Source organism: Convolutriloba macropyga, chromosome 11 (genome assembly GCF_964194025.1).
Source record: "Convolutriloba macropyga chromosome 11, txConMacr16.3, whole genome shotgun sequence".
Lineage (NCBI taxonomy): Eukaryota > Metazoa > Xenacoelomorpha > Acoela > Convolutidae > Convolutriloba > Convolutriloba macropyga.
In genome coordinates, this window is record NC_134478.1 from 50,910,583 (window position 1) to 50,922,156 (window position 11,574).

At 36.3% G+C, this 11,574-nt stretch overlaps 1 protein-coding gene across 1 annotated transcript; it reads left to right on the forward strand.

Annotated features, from left to right (window-relative positions):
• Nucleotides 1–1,212: 1,212 nt before the first annotated feature.
• Nucleotides 1,213–9,726, forward strand: LOC142349812 (palmitoyltransferase ZDHHC6-like). The gene is made up of 3 exons (XM_075401596.1): nt 1,213–1,648; nt 5,619–5,731; nt 8,830–9,726. The coding sequence occupies exons 1-3, from the start codon at nt 1,338–1,340 to the stop codon at nt 9,543–9,545; spliced, it is 1,140 nt and encodes a 379-aa protein (XP_075257711.1). The 5' UTR covers nt 1,213–1,337; the 3' UTR covers nt 9,546–9,726.
• Nucleotides 9,727–11,574: the final 1,848 nt, after the last annotated feature.

Below are 11,574 nucleotides of genomic sequence, written 5' to 3' on the forward strand. Positions count from 1 at the left end.
GCCAAGTTCTATGCCAATGGACTGCACAATAATTTTTGTTGTATGGAAGGTTGTTACCAATGGGAGAAAAACCTGTGTGTGCAGATTTTGCGAAAGAACTCTTTTATCAACCGACCATATTCTTTATTGTAGTCACTTTTTAAACTTGACACCTTTACAAAAGTTCTATAAACTCTTAAACAATTAAATTTAATGTTTATTTACTGAATCTGTAAATAATTTGGACAATTTGTCAGTGTGATCTGATGCTTAATTCAATCTTCAATTCAATTGTTTTTCCAACTTCAACGTACGGATTAGAGACATACGTCGACGAACTTTGACATCGAAATAAAACAACATTACCGGAAAATAGAAGCCGTTTTTGGAAAAGTTGGTGCGGAGTAAGCAAATACACCTCAACCACAACGCTTTTTAACAAATTGATGTTTCATTATATACATGGATTAAAAGAATGCCAACCAAAACACAGGAGAGTAATAGCCAAGTTCTATGCCAATGGACTGCACAATAATTTTTGTTGTATGGAAGGTTGTTACCAATGGGAGAAAAACCTGTGTGTGCAGATTTTGCGAAAGAACTCTTTTATCAACCGACCATATTCTTTATTGTAGTCACTTTTTAAACTTGACACCTTTACAAAAGTTCTATAAACTCTTAAACAATTAAATTTAATGTTTATTTACTGAATCTGTAAATAATTTGGACAATTTGTCAGTGTGATCTGATGCTTAATTCAATCTTCTTCTTCTTCTTCTTAGAATCTAAGTTAATTCGAGGGATTATATAATAAATAAATATATATATTATATATATATAAATATATATATATATATATATATATATATATTTAATAATTTTATTGGTAGATTTAATCAATACGAAATGCTTTTCACCCAGTGTTGGGGAGGGGCATTTCTTAATTTACTTTTTTAAATGTCAAATTACATAACAAAAAAAATTATAATCGGGGAGTATCCAGTTTCCAAAGTGAGAGAATGTGTTTTTCCAATCATTGGGCAATTAATTGTGTCGTTGCAATCATTTATTGCAATTAAATTAGGGTCACTAATCAATTATTGCAGTCAATTAATTGGCAATTATTGCAATTCCAAATATTTTTTTTCCAAATCCCTGAGTCTAGCAGCCTATTAAATAGAAAAGATCGGGGATTTCAAATGTTTGTATTTGCTATTTTTAGCTTGAGCCTTGTAGCATCTTGTTGATTTTAGGTATATCTGTGAAATGCGTTTATCTATAGCGCCTGCCGTTGCAATGCGATGATTTACGTTGTCTCTTTGAACATCTTGGAGAACGTCATGTGACTCATTACTATTATGCTGCTTGAACTGGGCCGTTTGCTGCACTGGGGCCCAGCTTTTGCCCTGTCTATAATTTCCTACATTTCAACTGTCGGCTTTTTTGCTACCTTACTCTGGTGGCCGCCTTTGGAGATCTCAGGTCAACTTCACTTGGCTGTTTACCTGACACATATTCCAATTATACTCTTTTCTTTTTTGAGAGCGCTGGTGCTTGGGCCTGGCTTTGTACCGTTCAAGTGGCAACCAAAAAACTCAATCGATGAGGCATTCTTGCAGTACTGCCACGAGTGTGAAGGTTTCAAGCCTCCGAGGAGTCATCATTGTAGGTAAGTCGGAGAACAGGAACTAAACGTCATTTGTTGGTGTTATGTAAAGCTTTCTTCGACTGGCTGCAGCTTAAATCCCGGGAACCCTGAGCCAACGCCAAGAATTAAAAATGAGCTTGGAGAATTTGCTTTTAAGAATTGTCGGATGTTGATTCGAGTTGATAGTGAGATAAATTTCACGACATAGCCTAAGGAATCGAATTGCCTAAAGAAACTAAATTTAAAGTCTTGGGATCCCGGAACTATCGACGATACCCGTAAAGCTGATCAACAGCCATACAATGGACTTTCGGGTCTTTCCCATTACAGCCCCCCCCCCCATGGATTTATAGCCCCCCATTATGGTATAATTACCATGGTGGGGGGGGGGGGGGCTATAGGTTATCTGACCACTAAGCTTGGGGGGGGGGGGGCTATAATTTCTGTATATCAGTTAGTGAAGGTTCCGAATAGGTTTCAGGAGTTTTAGGGAAGAATTAATGAAGATTTAATGAAATGCTAGATTTAATTGCTCTCAAACCATGTTTGTAAGAATAATATTAGTCCAGCGGCCATTTTTAAATCAATTTTGTGCGCTTGATTTTGATTTTTGCTTGATCTAAGTGGCTCTTATTCAGAATCTAAGCTGTAAGCTTAATTCGACGCCGTCAACTTAATTCTATAAAAATTGCGCAAAAATTGGTTTTATTTTTTTAAATTGCTCTCTTATGAAATTTCCAGCAATTATTGTAAACGTGTACGCCTTTTTTTATGCAAAATTTTTTGCTTGAGTTTTTGTTATTAATCCTTGAGAGTAACACTTCAGTTCTGCATTTTTGAGTGATATACGTTGCTCTGGTTTCTGAAATAAAGTGCGTTGCTTTAAGGGATTGTGAACGAAAGGAAATCAAAGCCTTTGTAGCTGAGTGGTTAAGATGTCAAGCTACGAACTTGGAGGTTGGCGTTCGGTCCCCATTGAGGTAGTTTTTTGCACCCATGAAACCTTTCTAAAAACTACACCCGATCCCACTCTAAATTAAATTGCCCCCGTCTGACATTCGATAGCAAATCATCCGACGTTATTCGGTTTGTTTTCTTAGAATTGTTCTGCAATAAGCTCTAATACCATCATTTTAAGCTCCTGAGAGCCATTATTCCTCTCAATCATTTTTGTGACAGCTTTTTTTCATGGCAATAAAAAATCGTTATTAGATACCCTAACGCCAGTCAAAGGTGCAGACTTTGGGCGACAAAGTCCAATTGATATGAAGTTCCTGGTATTCTTGTAAGAAGTGGATAACTTTCATCGAAAACGAGTTTACATAGCACATTCGAGCAATTCATGTTTTCTGTTTAATTGACTCTCGTTCCGATATGAACGGTTGCATAACTAACCGGTGAAAAAAACCAAAACTCTCAATTGTTGTCAGTTTTATTATGTCCTTGGTACTCATCCATTGTCAAAAATTGCTGGCAACTGTATCTTTTGTCTAGAGTTTCTTATAAGGACGTTCTTATCAAAGTAATACTTCTGGTCTTGGTGACATTGATTCAGACAATCCGACTTCTGTAATTACGGTTACGAAAGGTAGCCTATTCAACTTGTACTACGCTTTAATTTTTCATTAATAGCAGCGAAGCGATAGCGGCTATTATTGGGGACATTGTTTTTTTAATTCGTCGTCTTCATCGATGATTCTTACAACCTGACTTCTTGGAATTGATTTTTCAATGACTTCTAGTGCTTTGCACTTAAATTTTGTGGGCGTGACTTCATTTCTGCTTCTATTTCAATTGCGTGACTCAAACTGACTTCTGAGCTCACTCATGAAAATTTAACTTTTATGAACATTTACTAGTTAAATATCAATAGTTCGCATCCAAGTAGTGCTCAAATTATATGCCCTAATTCTTAAGTATTAGTCTTGAGTTTTTGATTTCGAATATCAATTTTGAAAAAGCTATTTTAAGGCTTTTTCCTTATAGACCGTATGTGTCAAAATTGACAGTCCGAATCTAATCCGAAGTCTTGTGGTCTATTAAAGGACTGGTAATCGATCTGTCTATCTTATTTCTTTAATTGTTTCAATTCATGGAAGGCCAAAAGCGTCTTTCGCGGCTATTTTCCGGCAATCTACCGGCTATCTTTCAGAATTGCAGTTTTACTACACTTGCTCTTAACATCCTCTAGATGCGCAATGCATTGTTTTTTTTAATTTAATTTTCAATCATGGTATTGTAGCATCGTATTTTTTACCTGTTCTTTTTTGTTTTTAATAGCCGCCCTCATATTCTCAGCCGCCTATTATAGCGCTCCTATTTTACTTCGACGAACAAAAAAAAATGTTTCGCTTTACCTCATTTTGCCGCTTTTTCAACATTTTGCGTGAAATCTTTTTGACTTCTCTAGGCTAGTTTCTCTCATTCTGCTAAAAGTAATTTTGAACATCAGTTGCTCAGCAAAGCAATTCAAAATGAACAGAGATAAACCCATAAACCTCAATTTTAGATGCCCGCTATTTGAAGGTCGTTCCTATTTACCATCTCTAATGCTTATTGGTATTCATAGTAGCCCTTGTGGCCTCTCTCTAAGAAACAGAAGTATGTTGAACTACGAAATGCCATCAAAATAAATTGGACTTAAAAAATGTTTTTGTACAAAATTCTTTTTTTTTCAATATCTTCTTTCAATCCCAATCATGCTTATTGGAATCAACGGCGGCAATTTTCCGGCAATCTGCCGGGTATGTTTAGAAGGGTGTCTTGATGTGTAGCTGGTTGACCCCCAATTAATAAGTTTGTTTTAAAACAATGACTAATTTATTACTCTGATCGAACTTGAAACACAGTGAATGAATGAAAATGAGCATTGCCAAAAAGGATTGTAAATGGGGTACCGATGCTCACATAACCTGTCCTTGTGGATGCTTTATAAGAATACAGCATTTCAGTTTGTTAACTTATGTTAGAACGCGGACACTATATAAGAGAATTAATTGCTCTCGAACGAAGCAATTCTTGTGAACGTGTTTTTATGCAAAATTTTGCATGACAATTTTTGTTATTTTCTTCCAGAACACTTTCGTTTTCGATAGACTTTTTCAGGTTTGACTTCTTAAGTTCTTAATTTTTCCTTAACCTTAAATACTATCAAATTGAGTCTGTTGTTAAAACAAAAATGATTTTAAGAGAGGAGATTACAAGGCTATGAAAGCCGAGTGGTAAATGCTTTAGTCTCTCCCCCAACGGGCACTAAGATCTATCAGAGCCTTTCAGCCCACTAGTCTCCAAGTATGTGATTCACAGAAACAATTTAGGAGACTTGTACTTTTGGTGTGAAGGGCGGATCTTAGAGTACTTATGGTGTGAAGGGCGGTTCTTAGAGGTTGACCCCCTCCACATCAGCCCCCCTTACTTCACCCCCAATCCCCAGCCCTGCACATTGTTCAGGCCGTAAGGGTCACGTGCAGCCAAAGACCCCCGTTGCCCTCCCCCGGTGAACCCCACGCCCACTTCAATTAAGCTAAAGCTAGTCTCACTAAACCGTGGTTATCTACTGACGAAGCCAACCGCTAGCCGGTCGTTTGAGAGCAATTCGCCCGACGTTAGTCGATTACTTTTTTATCTGTGATCTTAGATTCTCATGATTATAAAGCCTAGGTTCGTTGTAGCAGTTTAGACCTCAGAACCAGAAGATTGAAAGAAATTGTAAGTTTTTTTTTCAACGAAAGGCTGAAATTTTCATTTTACAAGAAAAACAGCTGACTTTGGGACTTTTCTAGAATATAAAGGGTCATATTTCGCAATATTCACACAGTTTTACATGAATCCCATTTTAATTGTTGGTTTAAACGGAATTAGAGAGGATAATCTCGAAGGAGTTCCTTTCCCTCTGGAAAGAGAATGACTATCCATACACCTTTTAGAAGAGCACAACACGCATTTGTTTGTTCGAGGCGTAAAGGAAACAGTTTCCTCTTGTGTGTTGTAGAAAGTGCAAGCGGTGTGTGTTGAAGATGGACCATCACTGTCCCTGGATCAACACATGTTGTGGACACTTGAACCATGTCTCATTTGTAACCTTCCTCTTCTATGTGCCCATTGGTTAGCAAAATCTCCCTCTTTTCACATCAGTAAAATATTCTCACCTGACAGCCATCTTACAGAAAGAAGTCATTCTCATAACTCGGCAAAAGTATACTGTACGTCTAAATAGAGATAGCGCCCTCAAGTTTGAATTAACTAACTTTTTGACCTGATATTACATCCACTTTGATCAAATATTTAAAAAAAGTCACCATCAATCCTCAACATGTAGTCTTGCCTACCTGTGAAATTGATATAATACGTGGTATGGTAACTTACCAGATATCGTAAAGCTGATGAAATTCATGGACTGTTTGTATTTTTGATCAGAAGGTGATGAAATATCAAGTCAAAAATGGTTTCTACTTTGTAGATTGAAAGCGACTTAAACTTGCCTTCGAAGTTTATTATACAATTTGTCACTGAAACTAAGATAAATTGCTACATAAGTTGTCAACGAATAACTTGCTTCGCGGAACCGAAAACGGGGATTGGATATTAGGCGAAAACTCGATTAGAAGAAAGGGAATTTTGCATCCATTAGGCGAAAGTTTTTGACTTTGTTGGAAACTAGGCGAATACCAATTAAAACGGTCAAGAACAGTACTTTTTGGGGGAAAAAATACAGGCAGGGCTAGAGTGTAATCGTGCGGCACTGACAATTTTTATACTTAAAAATGGGGAAATTTGCTACTTTTTCAAACTACATCACACTAACACCTCGGTGCTGCCCGGCTTTTGCAAGGATTTTGGAAAAGTAACTAGGTAAAGAGTAGATAAGGTGCTGATAACATATTTGTTAATACTTTAATGTAGGTATTTTACAACCATTAGGTGCGGCAAAGTTTGAGGAATATTTAACGAGAAGGGCTCCCAAGTTTTGGGAAAGAAAGGGACAACTTATGAGCGCATTTATGTTTTGGAAATTTTTGATTTGAAGGCTATTGTTAGGGAAACTTGACTACTTACTAGCGTCGAGTGGATTTTGGAGTACCGTTTTTCAGTGTTTTAATTAGCATTCGCCTGATATAGACGCTGTAAATCGAAAATATTCTCCGAATTAATCCAGAATTTTCTTTCGCCTAGTAGAATTTTCGCAAAATGTACGTCCCATCGAAAATGTTTCAATCACTACTTTGACACTCCTAATACCGTTTGTTATTGTTCCGACCCCTCTTGAGGGGGGATGAGGAACTATATACTCTGAATCTAGGAAAAATAAGCTCTTCATATATTAATTGTTCCGACCCACTTTAGTGGGGAGAGGAACTATATACTCAAATGGGTTTTTTGTTCAGTCAATTTTGGCCGATCGATATATTCATCGTAGAGAGTTGTGAGCGATATCACTAAAAGCCCGTCCAGTGCAGAATACGGAATTTAAAAGTTTTTTTGAATTTTATTGTCTAGAGCGAGTTATCGAGGTTTAAATTTTTGTGAATATTAGATCGATTTGCGCGATTTTTATTCAGTTTTCCGGAAATTTTGCGTCCAATTTCGTCAATTTTGCTAATATTTGTTAAAATTGTTAACAAAAGTGTTGCCAATTTCATTTTTAAATGCAAAAAAGTTTTGTTAATACTTTTTAAAAAATTTTGGGCTAAAATTTAGGCTAAATATTTCAAAAATTTAGTCTTTTTCATTAAAAAATTGCACGAAATAGCTTCTTTAGTCCATTTTGATTAAATTTGCCAAAAGTAGACACACAAAAACCACTAACACAATCTTTGCAATTTGCAAAGGGGGCAGGTCTGACTTCCACCTTCATTGAAAGTGCTCCGGAATTCAAATTTGGCCGTTTTTTGCTCTGATTATCAAAAACGCAGCATTTATTTTCCACTTTTTGACTCGCAAATTATATCGATAATATCCGAAACAATTAAGTGTCCTCAAGGGAAGAACAGCAATAGAAAGGCTAGTTTTGGTCCAGTCTTGGACTGTTACAATCCAAACATAATTCGAATTGTAATCAGTCGGTCTTTAAGAAAAATCCAATCTTCAAGGTCGCAGTGGCTTCCGTTGGACAATTAACAAACCTATTAGATTATTTCATTTTGTAGCTAATGGCTTTCATGACTTTGAAAATAATTGTTTTCGAAAATTACAAAGGTATTTCTTAACCTAACAAGTCTTCCGGCTTCGACAGCGTTTTTCGCAAGTTTTGATCGAATTTTTGTTTGTTGTCTCTATTTGTTCGTTTGGTAACCGCATGAAAAATTGAATAATTACAGGTCCTAATGCCGTTTTATAGAAGCATAGGCAATCATAAACCTGTTCGATAATTTCAGTTGATATCTAATGGTTTTCATTACTTTGAAATATTAGCGTATTTTTTTTAACTTTGCTGTTTTTTGTCTAATTTTTACCGAGCCTTTTTATGCACTTGTCCCATATCTTTTCTAGTGAAGTACAAGTTATTATATGTGTTGGGTTTCAGTTTCATCTGACGCTATTTTGACTTTGTTATAAAGATTTTTTTTAATATGGACAAAGATTTGGATGGTTGTTGTTGTTTGAGTTTGTTGTTCGTCGTGACTCGCTTTCTTAATAATGGCAGATCTCATCAAGCTAATGCGGAATTTTTTTTACTCCACTGAGTTATTTGCGTTGGAGGTGATCTTTTTGCTCACATACCATTTTTTCGGGGCTTTTCTATCCGTTCCTCATATGGTAGACAATTATGCCAAAAATGGGGATGAGCGGGGTCGGAACATTATGTGCAAACTCACATTAAGGAGCCTCCTTGTTTACACTCGACTTAATATTGTGTTAGCAATTAAAAGCTCTTTTTATATTATAATCTTGCTCTGAAAGTTGAAGTAATGCGAGTTATGTTGAACCTGTCGAGCTAGAAAAATGATTTTTTTCTGAAGGATTTGTCTTGTCGGCGACTTTTGCAAGATCTAAAGTTTGGCTTTAAAGTGAACAAACCGACCTCATTTAATCAAGTTCAATTGTTAACGTACTCATTAGTGATATCGTTATCGAAAGTCAAATCGTTACTAAGTCCTACTATTGAAATCATAACCCCCGTCCTTGTTTTATAGTAAATAGTCTGATCATGTCCTTGTGACGTACTTCTAACTGAAATTCTGGATAATCTGACCGTGTTTTAGGATGTGCCCATGCCGCTATGGTCCTTTGCTGCTGTGCTTACCGTTCAATATACCGCAGTCCTTACCATGAAATAGTAGCCGCATTATACAGGCCTCCAATCAATTACAGTGTTCCTATGTTCGTTGCCTCAATTCTCGGTGCTGGCTTCGCTTTTGCAGTTATTGCTTGTGTCGGTTTCCTATTCATTCTTCAGTTTTACTCTGTGATCAGAAACAAAACCGGAATTGAGGTTTATATTTGTGAAAAGGCGGACGATTTGACCAGGTCCGAAGATAGTACGTTTGTGTATCCTTACGATTTGGGCGTTTGGAACAACTTCAAGTGTTTCTTAATTGGTGGAAACGGTTATGATTGGCCTATCAGACCCGGTGCCTCAAAATATGCCTTAACAGTCGAGCAAAAACGTCAAAAAGAAGCTAAGCGAGAGCGCAGTTTGGATTTCAAGGTCGTGAGAGGTTATTCCGGATCATGTTTTCCGGTGACATTTGGAATCCGAGTTCTGTTTAACCTCCCAATAAACGACGAACCCCGTATGAAAGTGCAAATTGGTGACCGAATTGTGGTGAGTCGTGGAAAATCATTATGGTTTTACGGCCAAAAAGCTACTACGAAAAATGGGAAAACCCTCCGAGAACGCGGTTGGTTTCCACGTGAATGCGTGGAACTAATGGATTCGAAGTCAATGTTCGATAGATTGACCAAAAAAGATGACTGAAATGATTTCGGCATTCAAAAAGTTTCATCACTTGTGCTCTGCAGAAACAAAATTCGAGTTGCCATTTTAATTAATAAATTATCAGGTAAATATTTTAATCTTCAGTTTGTTAGTTTGTTATTATTTGTACACAAATGTTGGTTACTTTAAATACTCGTTAAAAATAACTTGTTAGACGTTCCATGCGTTTTTTGGTCACGCAAGAATTTTTAATTCTTTCAAGCTTGTTGTGAATAGACTTGTACGGCCAATTTCTCTCACATGAAGTTTGTAGCAGTTACAGGCGGACGCTCTTTTTTATGCAATTTTTCGCTTGACCGATTTTTTTGTCTGAAGCTTTAAACTTCTGGCCCTCTAAAGCAGGATGAACAGGTAAAGCCCGGAGGGTTTTAAGAAATTGAACAGCTCTCTTAGAGCTCTTCTGCTCTCTCAGTGAGCAGGTCGCTGAGAAGACATAAAATTATGGTGCAAAAGCAAGTTTTTGGCAATTTGAAAGTTTTTATGATTGGCTCTGACACGTTGGCCCATAGAATCAATACATCGCTGCTAAGATTTTATGTAAAGAGCAACGAGAATCTACGAACAGATTGTGCAAAAGATTGGCAGTAAAATGTAGCCTTGAACCTGGCCGAAAATGATATCCAGAAGTATAAGTTTAATTGTATTTAATGCACAAAAAGAACTGCATTGATTTGCGTAAAACAATAATAGTTACATTTTGTGGTCTGACGGTTGGTGAAGAATACAAATATCTGCCTAAGAAAATTTCTCATCTCTGTTTCTTTCACATTGTCATGGCTCGGCACTTTTAACTTGCCATAATCGTCTATAGGCATAATTCTGACTATAGTTTGTTTATAAAATTGTTTTTAGTCAAACAGGAGTTTTGTGGTTGTTTTAGAAATATTTCTACTGGTTTTTATCAAAACTTTCTGCAATGTAGTGAATTCTTGTTATAGCTACAGCTAAAAAACGAATTGGCAGCTTGATAATTGCGGTGTTGATGAGCACCATGAATTTGTCTGCTCTCGAGAAATTTTTTCGATCTTAGTGTCTCGTGCATCTTCAATCTTGGATATTGCTCTTTGAAATCTTCCAATGTAAACGCTGCCAGAATTAAAGCTGCAAGATAATGAAGTACGTCCTTCTGAATGTTTTCAATATAACGTTTCAGTTTAATCCTTTTTTTAAAGCAGAAGTAAGACTGTTTTGAAGATTGAAATATGCGGTTTTGTTCTTTGATTTTTAGTTATTTTTATCAACTACTGAATTAAAAGTTGGGGAAAATTTTAAAATTCCATAAGCACATTAAATTAGAAAATTGCAACTCAATTTTTTCGAGTCCATAGTCATTGGCTTTTTTATCTTACCGGCCATATCGAAATCTTGTCTGATGAAACTCTCTCTCTCTCCTTCTTTTTTGGAATTTTCTCGTAGCTATTTTTGGCCTGGAGTGATGTATCCTTGTGACCCAGGATATGATTATACGTTAATCTTGTACTTCTTTATATATTTAATTCTTTATATCTTTGCAAATGTTAACACACGTGTGCGGGCTCTCTTGTTAAGAATCATTATCCAACTGGATCTTAACCTCAACTATCACTTCAGACTCTTTGTTCTTGCTCATGATATTGTGCAAATGGTGCAATTTCGGCACTATTGGCATCAGTTTTTTTGCTTTGTGATCTTTGTTTATGTGGTACTTGGTTTGCACATAAGTTTTGTTTTGTCTAGTATGATAGGAAAGTGACTGATATGAGCATAGATTGTCAATTCTCGCCCTTTGCCGTACAATTTTTCCAAGATTCCTTTTTCTTGCTTTCAGATTTAAATCTGGCCCTTGGGTTTGCGTTCATTTGCACATTTGGCTGGAAAAATGATATTGAGTTGGGTTTATATTGAATTCAACTCAATTCAATTGAGCGAGCTAAAATAGCAGTTGATAAAATTGTTTTATATGATTAAGAAACAGAAGTTTATCCCAACTAGTTGCATTTGTAGCATAGAATTTAACAATTCCTCTCTA